At 48.6% G+C, this 19,311-nt stretch overlaps 1 protein-coding gene and 1 long non-coding RNA gene across 10 annotated transcripts in view; one reads left to right on the top strand and one right to left on the bottom strand.

Annotated features, from left to right (window-relative positions):
* Positions 1-19,311, bottom strand: part of KDM2B (lysine demethylase 2B) — a 155,186-nt gene that overhangs the window by 115,959 nt on the left and 19,916 nt on the right. For 3 of the 9 annotated variants that reach the window (XR_014135849.1, XM_081790654.1, XM_081790655.1), the window contains exons 1-4: positions 10,997-11,354; positions 9,604-9,748; positions 6,561-6,639; positions 5,230-5,276 (exon numbers count right to left, since the gene is read on the bottom strand). Coding sequence is in view for 8 of the 9 variants with exons in the window: in XM_081790654.1 (XP_081646780.1) it covers positions 5,230-5,276; positions 6,561-6,639; positions 9,604-9,748; positions 10,997-11,347 (622 nt within the window). In the remaining variant the exon portion in view is untranslated. Of the gene's footprint in view, positions 1-5,229; positions 5,277-6,560; positions 6,640-9,603; positions 9,749-10,417; positions 10,517-10,814; positions 11,355-11,760; positions 11,937-19,311 lie in introns of those variants that run through there. The other 6 variants (XM_081790657.1, XM_081790658.1, XM_081790659.1 and 3 more) reach the window with 4 other exon arrangements.
* On the top strand, positions 11,397-15,181 carry LOC132665333 (uncharacterized). Its single transcript, XR_013551385.2, has 2 exons — positions 11,397-12,065; positions 14,540-15,181. It is a non-coding gene; the product is annotated as an uncharacterized LOC132665333 (long non-coding RNA).

The following is a 19,311-nucleotide window of genomic DNA, read 5'->3' as shown; positions in this document are numbered from 1 at the left end:
TACAAGTCCCGAATTGGACTCCGTGATGGGTGTGGAGCCTACTTTAAAAAAAAAAAAAAGGATGGAAACATGAACCCTTGGTGAGGATGCAGAGCAATGAGAAGCAGACCAAGCCCTGTGGACGGTTACTGACAGTGTCTACTAAAACTAAACACATGCTCATACCCTGTGACCCAAACAGTTCCACTCTTAGGTATATGCCCGACTGAAATGCACCCATCTGTTCACCAAAAGTCATGTCCCGGGGTGTTCATAGCAGCCTTAAACTGGCAGCTATCAGAGTGCCCATTAATAAGAGAATGAACAGAGGCACCTGAGTGGCTCAGTGAGTGAAGCATCTGACTCTGGATCTCAACTCAGGTCATGAACTCAGAGTCATGAGTTCAAGCCCCGCATTGGGCTCTGTGCTGGGTGTGAAGCCTACTTACAAAAAATAAACAACAATAATAATAATAGGATGAATACATAAATAGGGAAATAGTCACACAACAGAAAACTACAGTAATGAAAATAAACCACCTACAACTATACACAACAGTATCGATGAGTCTTATAAACACCAAGCTGAGCAAAAGAAGCTGAAAGTAAAAGTAGACGCCTGCCTGATTCCACCGTCAAAAAGTATGATGAACACAGGCGAAATTCATCCACGCTGCTAGAAGTCAGGATGACAATGGAGGGCAGTGACTGGATAGGGACACAGGGGTTGATTCTGGAGTGCCAGTGACCATAGTACGTTCAATTTGTTAAAATTAATCAAGATGTATGGTTATCATACGTGCACTTTTCTATATGTACATTATACTTCAATAAAAAGCCTTTTTTTTTTTAAAGTGTACCGTGTCCTAAAAATGCAAAGTGCCTTTTTTGTTTTTAAAGGCGAGGAGTTAGGAACGGAGACCAGGTATCTGAATTCCCAGAAGGCATATAAATGGGGCTGATGGATCAAAGCCTGATTTACGGCATTAGAGAAGAATCTGTGGCTGCAACCGGTGCCTCAATAGCTGGCCCCTTCTAGAACAGTTGCCTCCCAAGGTATGAGGCCTGGGGAGGGGGCAAGAGTCTAGAAGACAGAGGGTGAGATCCCACACTGACAGGGTTGGCGCAGCCTTCCCCATACCCTACCTTCCAAGGCAGAACTCCTATTTACGTTTGGGACATGTTAATGTCGCCCAGCAACCCTGGATAATCACCCCTTCCCCGCTCCCAGATCACTTGCTTGTGCTGCAGCTGACCCCAGCCGCCAGTTCCAGGGGTGGGGTGCTGCTAAAGCCATCAGAGCCAATCCAGAGACATTTGATGGAACGACTGGCGGGTCGGGAAGGAGAACCTGAGCTGGCAGGATAGAAGCCGGAGCTGCTGGCTCACCGTCTTTGCCACCACATGGGGAGAAGCTTGCCCAAGAATGAAGCAGAAAGAGGAAGCCAAAGAGGGAAGCAGAAAGGAAAAAGAAGAGTCAACCTCTCAAGATCTCCTTGGAACACCTAGATGTAGACGTGCCTGAAGGTCACACTCTAAACCTATTATGTAAGCCAGTGAATTCTGTTTTGCTTAGGCCAGCTTGAGTTACATTTGCCATTTATGTCACTGTGAAGTATGTGCCCTTTTGCTGCTCCCCGGAAGCCTGCGTGCACTCTCAGAGATTAAAATGGGCATAATACCCCATGCTAACTGCATGGAACACACTATATCTTCACAAAGCACTTCAATACCCATCAATCCATTTGATCATCACAGAAATGCCAAGAGAGATAGGGTGTAGATATCACTATTCCTGCCTTCTTTGCCATCCCAGACTTTTCGAGAGCTGGCAAGGACATGAGGACCATCTAATTGAGTCCTCTTGCTTCAACAACCAGACAAATGAGGTGCAAAGAAAGCAGTAGAAGCCTGGAAATGACTAGAGCAAAATAAAACTGCAAAGGGCTTTTAAGTTCCTCAAAAGGGCCAAGAGCAACATTACTAAGACTCTGATGTTGCCTGAACCTCAGACTTGAGAATCTAGCTTTCATCCTTGCTCATAAAGAGAATTTTATCGGGGCTCCTAGGTGGCTCATTCAGTTAAGCATCCAACTCTTGATTTCGGCTCAGGTCATGATCTCATGGTCCATGAGTTAGAGCCCACAGCGGGCTCTGCGCTGACAGTGTGGAGCCTGCTTGGGATTCTTGATCTCCCTCTCTCTCTGCCCCTCCCCTGCTCTCTCTCTCTCAAAAAAACAAAATAAACTAAAAAAGAGAATTTTATCACATCCATGGCCTTCCTTTATAATAAATAATAACAGGGACCATTCATCAAGCACTTGTCTGCCAACGAAATGCCAAGCATTCATTCATTCTCTTCTAGAATCCTCCTCTGAGGCAGATTCTGCTACTAGATCTATTTTGCAGATGAGGGAACAGAGGCTTAGGTAGATTAAGCAGCATGCCCCAAATCAGTCAACTGGCAGAGGTGGGCCTCAAACTAAGGTTGTCCAGCAGCAAAGGGTAGGGTGGGGTTGTGGCCCCAGAATGAGTCGAATGTGCCAAGACTTAATTTTGGGGGTCCATCATGCCATCTTCTGCACAGGGTCAGAAAGTCTGCAGCTTCTGCTGTGATGTTCACTTCCTTCAGCATTTCTAGAATCCAGCTTAAAAAAAAATTATGTCCTAGGGTGCCTGGGTGGCTCAGTTGGTTAAGCGTCCAACTCTGGCTCAGGTCATGATCTCGCGGTTTGTGGGTTCGAGCCCCACGTCAGGCTCTATGCTGACTGCTCAGAGCCTGGAGTCTGCTTTGGATTCTGTGTCTCCCCCTCTCTCTCTCTGCCCCACCCCTGCCTCCGCTCTGTCTCTCAAAAATGAATGAACGTTAAAAAAAAAAGAAAAAGAAAAAGACAGGCAGGGATGCCTGGGTTGCTCAGTCTATTAAGCATCCGACTCTTTTTTTTTTAATGTTTGTTTATTTTTGAGACACAGAGAGAAATGGAATATGAACAGGAGAGGGGCAGAGAGAGAGGGAGACACAGAAACTGAAGCAGGCCAATGTGGGAACCCACGAACCATAAAATCATGACCCGAGCTCAAGTCGGATAGTTAAAAACTTGAGCCACTCAGGTGCCCCAAATGTTCGACTCTTAAGCTCAGCTCAGGTCTCGATCTCAGAGTCTTGCGTTTGAGCCCCATGTTGGACTCCATGTCGGGCGTAGAGCCTACTTAAACTTAAAAAAAAAGATTAAAACAGGAAAAAAAAGGACAGGCAATAACAAGGTTTGGCGAGGATGTGGAGAAATTGGAGCCCTCCTGCATTCCTAATGGGAATGTAAATGGTGCAGCTGCTTTGAAAAAGTCTGGCAGTTCCTCGGGTTAAATAAAGTTAACATATGACCCAATTAACTAGGTGTAGACCCAAGAGAAATGAAAACATGTGTTCACACAAAAACTTGTACACAAATATTCATGGCAGCATTATGTGTAACAGAGAGAAAGAGAAACAAGCAAAATGTCCACCAACTGATTAATGGATAAACAAAATGTGGTCTATGCACACACGTCCACTGGAATCATATTCAGCCATAAAAAGGAACCAAGCACTGGGGCGCCTGGGTGGCTCAGTCAGTTAAGTGTCCAAGTTCAGCTTAGATCATGATCTCAAGGTTTGTGGGTTTGTGGGTTGGAGCCCCATGTCTGCTGTGCTGACAGCAGAGAGCCCACTTCAGATCCTCTGTCCCCCTTTCTCTGCCCCTCCCCCACTCATTCTCTCTCCCTCTCTCTCTCTCTCTCAAAAATAAATTTAAAAAAAAAGGAACGAAGCACTGACACCTGCTACAACATGGATGAACCTCAAACACACGATGCTAAGTGAAAGAAGCCAATCACAAAAGGCCACATATCATATGATTCCACTTCCACGAAATGTCCAGAACAGACAAACCCACGGAGGCAAAAAGCACATCCCTGGTTGTTGGGAGTTGAAAGCAGAGGAGAACTGGGAGGTACAGGGCTGACTTTAGAGGTGATAGGATTCTGAAATCATATCGTGGCGATGGCTGCACAACCTTGTGAACGTACTAAAAGCACTGAGTTATACACTCCAAAGTGGTTAAACAGTGAATTTTACAGCCTATGAATTTTATGTCAATTAAAAAAGTGTTTTTAAACCTCTCCCAAAGAGAGTGATCAGATTGCATGTCTACCCCCTTCACCCCACTTTAAAACTCCCCAGGGCTTCCCACCACACTGGGAGCCAAACCCAAACTCCCCACCAGGGCCTGTAAAGCCCTACATGGCTCTGGCCCTGTGACCTCTCCCCTTTTCTCCTTTCCCTCTTACTCACTCCACTCGTCCCCCACCTCCTGGCCTTTGACCTGGCCTATCCCTCAATCTGGAATGTTCTTTCCCACAGCTGGCTTCTCATCAGTCAGGCTTCTGTCCATATGTACACACACACACACACACACACACACACACACACACACACCCCAGGCCCTCTCTGACCAGCCCATCTAAGACACAGCCCATTACCCTGCCTTGTTTCTTCATAGGCCTTATCATCTTCCAAAAAGGTATCAATTTTTAAAAACTATTTACTTGTCTGTTGCCTATCACTCCAACCAAGAGGACAGGGATCTTGTCTGTCATGTTCACAGCTCTGAACTTGCCTGCCATGAAGGAGCTACTTGAGAAACACTTCTGGAAAGAACGGATTTATTGAAGGACGTCCTGTAACATCTGAAATGCCAGGTCAGGAGTCTGGAGCACTAAGTGATCACTCTGCAGAGCACACTCGGCAGGTGCTCGGGGAGTAATAAGCATATGCTGGGTACTCAGTGGCAAACCCCACCCTAGACCTGTCTAGAACCCTGAGGAGGCAGGAAGCAGGATCCCTCCCCTCCAAAGTCTGAAAGTCTTTCAGGGGTCACAAAGCACCCAGTGTTTACCCAGCAAGCCCCAAACAATGCAAAGGAGAGATCTAAGATTGTGTTGTGATGGAGGCTAGGGTCCAAATAAGCCCTCATAAAACTGTGCGCTGGCCAACACCCTCTCACACAGCTTCTTACGACTTTGCAATCTGACCTGTTCTCCGGAATGAGACGGTTGCAGCTCACACCTGCTCCTGCCTCCTCCCACGGGGACTTTCTTTTCAGAGGCAGTTAAAAATCTAAACAGGAGGGTGGCGAAGACCTCTGCCTCTTGTCCCTCCCCCCCCCCCCCAACTTTGGCATCTCTGAGCTGCACACACAGTGAGCAACTTACCCACTAGGAGTTTGACATCTCGGACTGTGAAATCAGGGTCAGGCATCCTGGAAAAAGAGAAGCACAGATATTTGCTGAGAAGCCAGAAACGACAGAGTTAGACCCAACTCGGGGGCAGGGGGAAACCATTTTTCCAAGAGGGTTCCCTGGCTCTCAGTTGGGGAACCCAGAATGAGATAATCCAGAGGGAGGGGGATAGACCAGTGAGTGCCCCCAGAGAGGGTCACTCTCCAACCATCGAGCCCTTTCCTCACTCCAGTAGGCAAACCAAACCCCCTCACTCTCCCCAGTAGGAATTCAGCACTGCCACAGAAAAGTGGATGAGACATCCACTGTCCACCCCACTTTTCAGGGGAAGACTGAATTGTGTCAAAGGTAAGTCCTAGAGCTAGGCATTCAAACACCTGCTTTCTTTTAGGGTCAGCAGCCCTCTCTTTGTCTCTTCCCCTAGCAAACAATCTCCATAAAAAGGAGCTCTATGGAGGGTTGGAGGGATCCCTTTAAGTTCAAAGGGGGAAAAAAAAAGACACACATCATTCCAATTCCGGGCATTTGGTAACATAGGCCATAATGACTGTGTTGACATTCACTATTAATTCACAGTGACGCCAGAGGTTTGATTTCTACCCTGGGAATGAGACTCTTGAGCGAGCCTGGCAGTAGATGCTGGAGAGGGAGGCAAGCTGGGATGCCACCCACAGCCTCTTCTCCACCCCAGCCCAAGGGGCGGAAACCTGTTCTTCCAGCCTTCCTCCCTGATGTCAGATATCTCCCCCACCCCACCTGGAGCTCTGACAGATCTCAAAGAGAAGGGAAACCAAACAACACACTGTTGGGGAGGCAGGTGCTGGGGCAGAGAAAGAGGAGGCAAGGAGCCTGGCAACCTAGGAAACATGCCCTCCACAGAAAAGGACCAATTTCCCACGTAGTGGGAGTCCAGAGTAGAAAAATATGTATCTAGGTACCCTGCCTCTGGAGTTAGAGACTGGCCAATCCCTTCACAGCTCAGGCCCTGCCTCAGTTTCCTAATTTGGGGAGTACTATGTTCTCTTTAGAAAGTCGCTGGACGTTAACTGTGATGGGTCAGGGAAAGAAGTGAACACTGTTCAAGTACCCTCTGTCGTCTCTGCCCAAATTCCCTGAAAAAGATCAGTCTTTGGAGAGTTTTTCCCCTTTGTCAGGCCTTGAACAAAGAGATTCTATCCCCAGGTAGTGAAGAAAGATCCTTCTCTGTGATGAGAGGTGGGGAGAAGGGCTCAGGAAATCCATCCCAAACTATAAACTGTAAGGGAGTGAGACATGGGAAGAAGCAATTAGTTTCAGCAACTTACTTAATCCCCAGTCCATCCTTTTCTCGAAATATCAGGGGAACCCTGAGAGCTTCTCTCTGCACGTACTCATAGTTGAAATCTGTTTGGATATTGGAATTAAAACAGGTTGGTTAAGTCATGAGGGAGCAAATGAACCACGATCAGTTGGTCAGAGGAAAGACATGGTTATATTCGATGCAGGCACCAGCTCTAGGGCAAAGCTCCCCGTAAAACGACAAGGAAATGGAGCAGGCACAGCCCAGGAGAAGCCAGGCCAACTATCAGCTCCTCTGCCTACTCAGTCATTCCCTGCATGCCCCACGGGTCAGAACTTGTCAATGAGCAGCCCAAGGCCAGGGAGGGTGGGGAGGGAGACTCATGAAAGGGCCCCGCACAGAAAAAGGCCCCAGATCACTGAGAAAGAGGGACAGAGAAACGCACCCCAAGCTGAGCTCAGAAAGTAAAGGCAGTGCAAAATTGAAGAATACCACCTGGGAGGATCTGAAGCCCCAGAGAGGAGGCTGGGAGGAGAGTTCTCATTGTAGCTGAGCATCAGGGAAGATCTTATTGTAATATCCTGCATAGTGAAGGGGGGGGGGGGGGGGGGGGGAAGCTGGTTTCCCTGGAAACTGTGTATTTGGTGCCAAAATAACTAGAGAACTGGGCACAGCTTTGTTGTCTTAATAGTGAAATTCTGCTGCAGCTATCACAATACTTGCTTCAACTGGGTAACAGAGCAGAATGCTCCCCAGGTGAAGGCTGTGTGAAGAGGGCACACTGAGGCCCAAAGAAAATTCACAAGGTAGTTTTCTGTCCCGGGTTTGTCTAGCGTAGACCCCAAAACCCTTAACGAAAGCCCTGGAGAATGAAGGAGGCCTTAGTTTCTATGTTCTTCGAGTTCCAAAACCAGGGGATCTGACCCAACCTTCCCTATCCCTAAATAGGGAGTTGAGGGAAGCGGAGATAAACCATCACATCCCCAAAGCCTCAGGTGAACCAAGGCACTCCACAAGGGCACAAGCCCTCCCTGGACAGTCAGAAGAGAGATCACAGGCCACTGAAGCCCCTGCCCCAGGCAAACGGTTCACCAGGGCAGCTTGGTGGGGGAGGAGGCCAAGGCAACCCTGCTCAGAGCAGAGGGAGAGAACAAAACCAGAGCTGGGGAAAGCCCTGACCTTAGCAGCTCAGATCCCCAGGGGCTCACAGTGAATGGGGATTCCTAAGGATTTAAAGGCAGAGAAGTTTAAGAAGCTTCTACTTTGAATCCAGGCTAAGGGCTCCTTCTGTTTCTCAGCTCCTCCCTCGAATTTTGGGGCCAGATCCGAATTAACTACCAAAACGCAAGGACCCTCTCCTTTGAAAAGAGCCTGGACAGCAGATTTAAGGACTCTCCCTAGCTGGAATCCACCCCCTACACGCCCACACCCAAAACCCAGCTCCAACACCCCCCCCCCCCTCAGCTTCAACTTCCTCAAAAGAGCTTGAGAAAACACTCAGATTTGGGGCTGAGAATTCCTCACAAATAACTAGGAAGAGTTTGCATGTCGTTTTCTCATAGGATTCACCAAACTCAAAATGAGAAGGAAACGAGAGGAATTAAAATCCCATTTGTGCTAAGGAAATTTAAATGTAGTTGAGACTAGTTCTCCACCCCCCCGCCCCCCCCCCCAGACTGTCTGCCTGCATATGCAATGCTCTTAAGACTTGGCAGGCTGGAAGAAAGTTCTTCTTCCCTCCCCCAACAACTACCCCCTACCACTGAACCCCAGGAAGCAGTGGGCACAAAGGAGAAACTTCAAAAATGCAAAGCCAGGACTGTCTCATCTGAGGACTAACCTACAGCCCCAGCCACTCAACCAGAACCTGGAGGGGGAGGCCTTTCCCCTGTTATCAGCTCACTGAGGGATGGAAGGGTTTTCCAAGGTGGATGGGGGGGGGGGGGGCAACAAAATGGAAATGGTGTATTATAAAAGAAACTTGAGTATCTGAGAGGAAAAAACCAAACTTAGAAACCCCAGAGAGCATAGGGAAATACCTAGGTAGGCAGGGGTATCTCCAAAGCCCCAACCCCACAGGCAGAGCCAGAGGCCACACAGGGCCTCTGGAAGTCTCAGACCAAGCTAAAGCATCACCCCAACCTTGGCGGGACACCACAGACACCTTTCTAATACTAGAGCCAGGGAGAAACTCAGGCCGTGAAGATCTAGGGGTGGCACCCCAAAACCCCAGAGGCTTCCCCAACTTCTCCTCTAGACTGGCAGGGCCTACAAGGGACAGAACTCTCGAAGTCTTAGTCTGAGAAGAGACTTGGTTCCGCAGAGGGCTACCCCAAGTTTTCACTTCAAACTCCGGTGGTCAGGGATCTCAGCCTGAAGCCTGAGGGGGTAGAACTCTCTTACCCCCAGTCCCCACTTCAAACTGTCAAGGCTGAAGGGCCAGAGGCCTCAAGCATAACTGGGGGCTCCAGACAACAGCTCTGAACTGACCCAGCCTCTGCTCAAATCTGGCAGAGACCAGAAGGTTATGGGGTTCTGCAGATCCCAGGGGCTGAGGAGGCATCATTCAGCAACCAGAGCATCCCCAGCACCAGCTCCTAACCGGCACGGCCCGAAATAGGACGGGGTTTGGGAGGCTTCGGGCCTAGGGGGACTCTCATCACAATGTCCCTGGGACACCCCAGCCCCTCTCCCAGACAGGCAGCCGCACCTCACGCAGCTACAAGGAGCTGAGCTGGCTCTGGGAGGGGTAGAATGCCGCGCACCCGCCCTCCCTCGGCCCACCCGTCAGTCCCCAGGTCCCTCTGACCACCAGTCCCCTGGCTCTGCCCACCCTGGGGCCCACTGTGGGCGCGGGCCGGGTCTAGGCCCACGCCCGGCTCCCGTTCCCGCCTGCCCTCCTCCTTCGCCACCCCACCCCACCCCCCCAGTGCTCGGCCTCGTTTCGTCACCGGATCCCCTGGAATGGGGGACGCGGGCGCGAAATACGAACCCAGCCACCGGCAGCTCCCTCCCCACGTGCGCTCGGCCCGCGGCGCGGAGCGCGGCCCGAGGAGGGGGCGCCTCACCTTTGCCCTCCATGGCGTGCACGAAGTCCCCCTGGTACAGCTGACTGCGCAGCTTCTCCTCCAGGCTGAAGCCGCGGACGCTGACGATCTCCTCCACGTCCGACAAGTCCTCGTTCTCGTCGTATCTCTGGCGGTCAATCGGGCGCTGCAGGGACCCAAACCAGAGAGCCCGAGGCATTATTGGGGGGACTGGGGGTCGTCTCTTACCCTAGGCCCAGCTCAAGCAGGTGCAGGAGTCGCGCGCCCCCCGCACCCCACCACTGCGACCCGAGCAACTTTGCGCAAATGCCAAAGATGCTGAAAACCGGGATAACGAGAGGGGCCCGCACCCCCGGGGACCGGCTGTGCCCTGTACAGGGCACTCCCCTCCTGCATCTTTGGAGGCCATGGAAAGGACATCTGGGGGTCTCTCCCTTGGCCCCACCCCACCCCCGATAGGTGTTGAGTTTTGCCCACTCGGCCGAGAGCCTGGTTATGTAACCCGCGAAGGGGGCTCCGCGCACGGGCTGGCGGGGCATTTGTAGGCCCCGGGAGGAGCCGCCGCAGCGCCCCGCTCGGCGCTAACAGCAGCCCGGGCGGCCGCGGCGACAGAGCCGGGAAGCCGGAACCGGGGGCCGGCGGCATTTCTAAGACTGGAGCCGCCCCCGAGCTACTCGGGAAGCTGGAAAGCTGAAATGGAAGGGCTGAGACCCCAGCCACCCCCGCCGACCGCCCGCCAATGCTAGAAGAAGAGGTGGAGGGGGAGGTCGGGGCTTGGGAGGGGGAGAGGCAGACGGCCCGCCACAAAGCTCCCATCGTAGACCCCAAAACGCACCAGCAGCTGCCTCATCTCCCCACAAGCGCGCGCGCACACTCACTTCCTAAGGAGACTCCCCCACCACTCCCCGCATCCCCTGCCTCCTCCCTCGACCGCCCAGCGCCGGGCCCTGCAGCCCCCCAGATTCCGGGCGAACCCCGAGCCCGCTCAGTCCCTCTCCACGCCTTTCCCCTCTACCACCTCCCCACTTAAGTGTCTGAGACTCTGAGCCTCACAAGGGACTGGAGGAGTAAGCTGCTTGCTTCCTTTTGCATGCAATTTATTATATTTTTTTCCGGTCCTCTTGCAAAATACAGAAAAGGAAAGAAAAGGCAGCAAGAAACAACAACAACAAAAAAAAATAGATCTATCATTACCAGATACAGATTTGGAAAAAAAAAAAAAAGCTACACACCAATCTTCTTCCAGAGTCTTTCTCTGCCTCCATTTTTTTAGGAGAGTTCACCAATTAATTGTCAACACTCCTGCCCCCTGCATTTTGGCGGAGGGGGGAAGGAGGGAAGACCAAAGAAAACAAACCAAAAAATAAATAAATAAAGCAAGCCAGAGCCGAGATCTACAAAGTTTTGCACCAACACTTAAGCAGATCCGTTTGCAAAGTCCTAGGAAACCATTTTCAGCAGTTGTGGGGGGGGAGGCGTCGACGTCATAATCCCCGGAACGTAAACATTGTTGCCGATCGCGCTCTGAGCCCGCGGCCGGGCTAGTGGAGGGGGCAGTCGGCCCGGGATGGGGGGGGCGGGGGCGGCTGCCCGAGGAGGTGAGGGGCGGGGAGGGCGCCCGGGAGGCACCGGGCGCCGTTAGCGCCCTGGCATCGCTGTTTTGTTGTTGGGTCACGAGTGCGCCTTGCACGCAGGCGCCGCCGCCGCCCGGGAGTTGTGTGCAGAGCTGACTTTTGGAGGGCTGAGTTGCAGGCGGCGGGCGCATCCCGGAGATGGCGGGGCAGGGAGGGAGGGAAGGAGGAGGGGGTGGGGAGGGAGGTGCAGATTTGCACGGCTGGCCTCAGCGGGAGGCGCGGAAATGCAAGCCGAGCTTGCTGGCTAGAAAGCCCCCGAGGCCTGGCACCCCCCAAAACGACCCCCCACCTCAATTCCTGCCCCCATTGCCCACGGCCCCCACGGGTCACCCCTCTTCTTCTTCCTTCATCCACCCCACCCCATTACCTACGTGGCCGACCCAAATTCAAAGAGCTTTGTATATATAATTGTTTTTTCTGCTGCATGTCTTTTTTTTGGGGGGGGTGGTGCCGGGGGTGAGATCCTCTCCAGACCCCCATATGCGGACCTGCCATGTGGAGGAGGCATTTGGGGGCTCAGGAAGAAATTAGCGCAGCTCCATACCTGTACGGACTGCATAACTTTTAAACTCCCGGACTCAAAGATACGAACCCACACACGCAGGTACAGGAAATAACAGCCAGACCAGAGCCTTTTCAGACCCGAGTTGACCGGAAGACGTTGCATTTCATTCATTCATCCTGCTCGCGTCTGTGGAGTCCTTTACTAGGCGACGAGCCCTGGAACACAAGTTGGACAGTTTTTAAAGGTCCCTGCGCTCGCCAAGAGAAGGAAATAGATGCTCAGGAGTGAAATACCGAGAGAATCGGATCTGGCGCCTCCTAACGCAGCTGGCAAGCAGGCGAAGGGTAAGCCCTCATTGGCCGATTATAAGAGAAAAGTCGGTGGAAAGCTCTGGGATGGGGCGTGGGGAACTTGGGGAGCCCCTCGATTAATCCTGTAGGGATTCTTGGCAGAGGTACTGGCACTCTCCTGCTTTCTGTCAATATACCTGGTTGGCCATGGCCACCCCCAAAACTGTAATCCTAAATGTGCTGTCCTGTAATTCCATTATGAACAGTAATAGTCAGTTAGACTTTGATGATGAGAAAAGCTGGCCCTAAACATTCCTCTAGCCCAACTAGGCCTGATCTTTGGGGTAACGATCAGGAGGAGATAACCACATGGCACCAGAGCTACAATAAAGGAACATTACAGATGCTCATAGCAGGCTTTGACAAAAAAAAAAACAAAAAAACAAAACTTCCCATATTTTTTATTTCTGCCATTAGCCCTGTAGGATAGTTGGAGCAAGTAGTTTTGAAAAACTGAGGCTCAGAGAAATTATCAATCTGGATGATTTCCTCTGCCCCCATATGGTCCCCAGTCAACACTCCATTCAGACAGAGAGGTGTGGAGAGGAAGTGGCTTCCCCATCAGAGATCGGATGTGAACTATCAGCCCTGGATTGGTCACCCTAAGAGATAGCTTCCCCCTCACTCACCTTAAAGTTTCCTGTCCTAGCTTTCTATATTCTTTTCTACCCACCCCCAAAAACTGCTCTTTGAAGTTTGTTTTAATCCCAGTCCACTAGATGGCAAATATCAAAATTTGTTTCCAGACTGAAATCGCCCAGGTTAGCTCAGTGTGAGTGAGAAGGGGTTAGCCTTCAGCCCCTGTCAAGAACCAGGAACCAATTTATCTGCTTCTCTTTCACACAAGACCCCTTGAAGGGTAATAGTCTGGTTATTCCTCACATTACAAAGAAAAACTGAGTCTCAGAAAGGCAAAACCACTCACCCAAGCTCACAAGCTTGTAAATGTAGTTGGCGGGGCTCAAACCAGAGCCTGGTTCCGCCATCTCATGGTTTTTTGGATATTGACCACCTTCCTTGCTCCCACATAATGAAATGAACATGTTCAAAGGAGGGTGTCTGGGCTGGAGGGTCAAGAAAAGGAAGTTAAGTGCAATAAGGTAAAAGTGAAATAGAATGCTTGATCCTGATTCTCCTTTCCTCCCATAGACCCTTCTCTCTCTCCCCATGTGGCCTCATGGTGTCCCCAAAGGCTGGTGTCAGGAAAAGATCCGATGGCAGGCACCTCACTGCAAAAACAGTTAAGTCCATATATCACCCCAAAGGGGAGGTCCTCGCCTGTCAGAATGGAAAGGGGTTGAGTAGTCACCTAATTTAATCCCTTCCCTTTACAAACCATAAGGAAACTACAGACCAGAAAGAAGAATGGGCCAGCCTGGGTTTGTTCCCCTTGGACTCCCCCAGAAAGCCTACCCTACCGCCTGGTCCTAAGTGGTCACTCAATAAATGTTGGGTCCTTGATGGATCACCTTCCCCAGCGATATTTGCATTTTCCCTTTATCAGTAATTGGCAGATGAAAGGCTTTGTCCTCCCCTTGAAAGAATTCCAGGCATTTGCTCAAAGTGGGGGAGGAGGTTATTTTGGGCCAAAGGGGGAAGGGCCAAGACCCTTGAGCTCCTGGTGTTGGCTAATTGTCCCAGAGGAGCCGGAGGTAGGTGAGAGAGGGAAGGGAAGATTAAGGTGCTTCTCCAAGAGAAGTACTTTTTCTTGCAGGAAAAAAAGAGCAGGCCAGTTGTATTTGAAACTTAGTAATAATGACTTCCCGGACCCTCCTTCTCATTCTTACAAAGGGCCCAGTCAAATCCTGGCTGTGTTGTCCTCATTCATTCATTTCTTCATTCATCAAAGGTTGATTGAGCAGCTCTGTGCTTCAAGACAGAGGGGATACAGAAGAACCAGCTCTGATTGTAGACATACTCCAGGCTGCACAGGGAGTGGACAGACAGCTCCAAAGGGAGTTAGGAATCCCCAGAATTTAGATTTTCAAACTGTTAGAAACTGAAGCTGTTTTCACACTCATACATGATTTTATAAGAACTGATTTTTGAATGCTTACTATGTCTTTAAGCAAAGGTACTCACAGTTGCTATTTCTTTGAATCCTCATCTAAACCCTAATGAGGGAGAGTCTAGAATTTGCCACCTTTATGGTTACTTGCCCAAAATTTACAGCTGTAAAATAACAGAGACAAGATTTGCATCCAGGGCTTATAGGAATCCGGAGCTCACAGCCTTTACCATTTACTATACCTCTCTGCAGGGCTGTCCCCTAGGACATGGTCATGGAAATATTCTATGTCTGCGCTGTCCAGTACTACAGCCTCTAGCCACATGTGGCTACTGAGCACTTGAAATGTAGGTAGTGAGATTGAGGAAGTGAATGTTAAATTATTTTTTAATTTTAATTAAAATATAAATAGCTGTATGTATGTAGCTGTGTCTATCATTATTGGACTGTGCAATCTTAGTGTTTTCCAGAATTTGTCTTAACTCACCTACCAAGCTGCCTCACACTCTGATTTGGCACTGGGTCTCCATAATCAACCTTCTGGAAATATTTGTGGAATGAACGAAGGGACCCTGAGAAAATGAACTATTGGAATGATGAGGTGGGGGAAGAGGACAAGGGATGTCTGCAAAGGTTTCCTAAAAGGGGCCATCTGGTACAATGTGAATGTTTGGAGTGTTAGCCCTTCAACCAGTCACTCTGCGTGCCTGCCTGGGGATGCCAGTTGGGTAGAAGATTGTCCCACCTGCCCAGATCTGACAAATAAACTTCTCAAGGACAGATAATTGGTGATGGGGCAGGAAGCCTTAGAAATGGGTAACCACTTCCTGATATGTATCATGCTGATAGACAGGAACACAAAGATGCAATCCATTGTAACCCTGTTTGCAACAGAAAAGGACTGAATATGGAGCGCCTGGGTGGCTCAGTTGGTTAAGCTTCCGACTTCAGCTTAGGTCATGATCTCACAGCTCCTGAGTTCGAGCCCCACGTTGGGCTCTGTGCTGGCAGCTCAGAGCCTGGAGCCTGCTTGGGATTCTGTGTGTGTGTCTCTCTCTGTCCCTCCCCCACTGCGCTCTCGCTCTTGCGTTCTCTCTCTCTCTCTCAAAAATAAACATTAAAAATTTTTAAAAAGAAAAAGACTGAATATGATCTAAGGGAGCTGATTAAATAATCCTTGGACCATTTTTCTGTGCAATGAAATGTTATCAAAACATTAAGAAGAACAAAGTAGTTCTACATATACTGATGTGGGAGGATTTCATGACATCCTAAACATGAAACAATGAGATATGGAATACCAAATTGTGCTGACCACTAGGTCAACCAAAGGGAACAAATCTGTATCTACATTTATTCTTTCGTATATACAGGATTTTCTTTGGAAATAAATATAATCCAAAAATGGGGGAAGAACCTGGAAAAGAGCAGAAAATGTATTCTTTGGTACAGCGTTTCATTTTTACCACATGTATGCATTAGAGTTGCCTGATTTGAGATCTTACAGATTCAATTTCACTTTCTGTGTTGTAGTATCCATAATACCTACTCAGGCAGGACTTTCTTTTTTTTTTTTTTAGTTTATTTATTTATTTTGAGGGGAAAGGAGAGAGAAAATCCCAAGCAGGTTCCACACTGTCAGGGCAGAGCCCGACATGGGGCTCAGTCCCACAAACCATGAGATCATGACCCGAGCCGAAATCAAGAGTTGGACTGAGCCCCCCAGGTGCCCCAGGAGTTTCATTTTGTTCATCTTTTAAGACAATAAAGTTCAAAATCTGGCAAATCTAAGCCAAATAAATATTGTTTAGGCATATATACATAAGCAGTAAGGCATAAATAAAAGCAAATGAGTGATTAACACAAAATGCAGGAAGAGACTCAACTCTGAACAGGGAGAAGTGCTGGTGATTTCCTTTTTCTTAATATGGATGGTGAACACCTGAGTGTATTCTTTAAAATTTTACAAATGTGATTGTACTTATGAAATATTCCACAATCTAAAAATTGTTTGGGGGCACCTGGGTGGCTCATTCAGTTAAGCATCTGACTTCAGCTCAGGTCAGGATCTTGCAGATCGTGGGTTCGAGCCCCACATTGGGCTCTGTGCTGACAGCTAAGAGCCTGGAGCCTGCTTCAGATTCTGTGTCTCCCCCTGTCTCCACCCCTCACCCACTCACGCTCTGTTTCTTTCTCTTTCTCTCAAAAATAAACATTCAAAAAAAATTTTTAATAACAACTGTTTTAAAATTGCTTCAAGTCTAAGGGTACCTGGCTGGCTCTGGGGGGTGGAGCATGTGACTCTTGATCTCAGGGTTATGAATTCGAGCCCCATGTTGGGTGTAGAGATTACTTAAAAATAAAATAATTTTTTTAAATGGCTTTAAGTCTTTCTCCCCCACCCCCACCCATCTACCCAGTTTCTCCTGTCCATACTCCCATCCCCAGAAAACTTGTTAGCATGTCTTCTTGGGTATCCTAGCAGAAATAGTTTATGCATTTACACACTTCTATATATACTTTTTCTGTTGTTATTGTTATTGTTATTATTATTATTATTATTATTATTATGTCACATAAATATTACCTATTGTCCTCTTTCCTTTTGCATTTATTTTTTTTTTTTTAATTTTTTTTTCAACGTTTTTTATTTATTTTTGGGACAGAGAGAGACAGAGCATGAACGGGGGAGGGGCAGAGAGAGAGGGAGACACAGAATCGGAAACAGGCTCCAGGCTCCGAGCCATCAGCCCAGAGCCTGACGCGGGGCTCGAACTCACAGACCGCGAGATCGTGACCTGGCTGAAGTCGGACGCTTAACCGACTGCGCCACCCAGGCGCCCCTCCTTTTGCATTTAATATGATCTGGAGATCTTTCCATATATTGTCTGGAGAACTGCATCATTCTACAATATTAGCTAAGGATGAAGTAAATCTGAATGTCGTGATTCAGAAACAGTTCAAGATTGGTTAAGAAATAAGAAAGTCAGGATATCATATATGCTATGATCCCATTTAAGTTAAAAAAGAAGAAGAAAGAGCTTGAATGGAGCAACAAGCCATTACGTTTGATCACTTCCAAGGGGGGAGAAAACTTTGAGGGAGTGATATAGGGACTATCTCATATATTATTTGCCCTTGTAAATTTATCAAACATTTTAAACAAAAAGGCATAGAAGATAAATATACCAAATATAACAAGGACTTGCGTATCCACCTCCTACTTTGCCAAATCCTGGATTTTTGTCATATTTTGTATTGCTTTCGCAATTTAAAAAATACTTTGGGGAACAGCATACTGTACTTTTTCTGTTCAAGTGAGTGGAGTTCCCAAAGACCTTTCCTCTTTTTTCTTTTTTTTCCCCCCCACCAGTCCCGTGTAGATTGAAGTATCAGGGCAGCTTACATACAGCCTGAGCGTCTGGCTTTGGGCATTTGGGGAAGACTTTGCGAGAGTTCTACATCTGCCTGAGCGAGGATCTGAAGGAAACTTGGAAATAACAGGTGAGTTAATTAAGGGGTTAACTCCAGGAGGCGAGTCCTAAAAGTTCAAAGATACTTTCAAAACTTGCATCTTTGGATTGATGGACAAGTGTAGTAACCAATGGAAATCAAACTCCAAGCATTACTTCATCATGCTAAATCGTCGTTGGTTGCCAATCCCTGAGGGCCTGACAGCCCGGCTGGCAGTTAACCCTTTCAGGGATGATCTTGCCCTTAACATCAATTTTATTTTGAAAGATGAAGTAGGGACGGGTGAAAAGCCTAGAAAGATTCCCCGGAACTTCAAGTGTCCGTTTTGGATCTCAGCCCAGCAGGTAGAGTTTCGCCCCACAAAGGAACACCCTGGGACAAATTTCCTGGAGAAAAGTTTTGAACTTTTAAAATTGGGAGTCAGCTGACCTTGCTTAGTGGGACGAGAGGGGAAGGGAGAAGTCTGATTCACTTTTTGTGCTGTCAGAACAGCGACCAGTGTTGGAGCCAATTCCATTAATCTTGCAGAGCAATCAGTCACTGAGAGGATTGAATTGCATTTCCTGCCCCAAAGATGTAGAGACCGATGACCTTTGCAGCAGCCCTCAGACCCCCCAGTTCACAGCTGGAGAGAGGATGTGTCAGCATTTACTTTTGGGTCTCACCCTGCCCTTTGTTCAAAATTCAAACTCTTTGTGCTCAGCCTGCTGCAGGGGTTTTTGTAGTTGTTGATTTTGCCAATTTTTTTTTTAAACCTCCCACGTCTTGGAACTTCTGAGAATCAAACTCTCTATTTAGCAGAAGATAATATCTGGAGGTGCCCCCAGAGAGGGAACCAGAATAGACACAGGGGAATTTTAAGAGAGGCCATTGGGCCTTTTGGCTTTCATTACTGCCCCTTCCTGGGCTCCCTGAATGCTGCAGGCTGAACTGGATGGAGCCAGAAGCCCTGCAAGAGGACTAAAAAGCCTCATGTGGACATGGGTCTGTTACAGAAAAAACCTTTTACACGCATTACCTCGGGTAAAAAGGAACCGCTAGAACAAAAGCATTTACATAAAGGAACATTCTAAATTCCCAAATCCAGTGAGCTATATGACCTCACACAAGGTGCCCAAACTGAGCCTCAGTTATCCCATCTGTAAAATGGGGGTCATAATATCAAACGTATAAGAGCTTCAGGAGGATTGAATGAACCAGTGTTCTGTAACAGGGTGGTCATGGTGTGTGTCTTCATTAAAATGAAGTCGACCTTCTCTCCCCAACAAGCCTTCAAAGTCTGATTGCACTCAACTGTTTTGGGTTCTTTGAATAGAGCTTTCTCTCCTCCAGACCTTTGCATTTGCTGATCTGTGCACCAGGAGTTGTCTCTCCTGCCAGCCGTCCTCTCCATAGTTCTTACTTATCCTCTTGGAACCAGCTTTGATATCTTCTCTTTCCTGTCCCCTGCATAATACTTATCACATTTTCTTAGTGTTGCCTATGCTGTCAGCACACTGGGAACCCTGGGGCTGTAGGGCCCCTGTCTGCCTCATGCATGGATGTATCTCCTGCCTAGCACAGTGCCAACACCTACTCTGAAAGTACATATCTAAGCGTACCTGGGCTGGCTCAGTCAGTAGAGCATGCAACTCTTGGTCTTGGGGTGGTGAGTTCAAGCCCTATGTTGGGTGTGGAGCCTACTTAAAAAAGTACCCGTCTAATGGAAGTCCAGCACCCCTACTGTGCCTCCCTTAGTCCCCAAATTTCTCACCCTTC

The sequence above is a fragment of the Panthera onca genome, chromosome D3 (assembly GCF_046562875.1).
Source record: "Panthera onca isolate mPanOnc1 chromosome D3, mPanOnc1 haplotype 2, whole genome shotgun sequence".
NCBI classification, from domain to species: domain Eukaryota; kingdom Metazoa; phylum Chordata; class Mammalia; order Carnivora; family Felidae; genus Panthera; species Panthera onca.
This window is presented reverse-complemented; position numbering and strand designations above follow the sequence as displayed.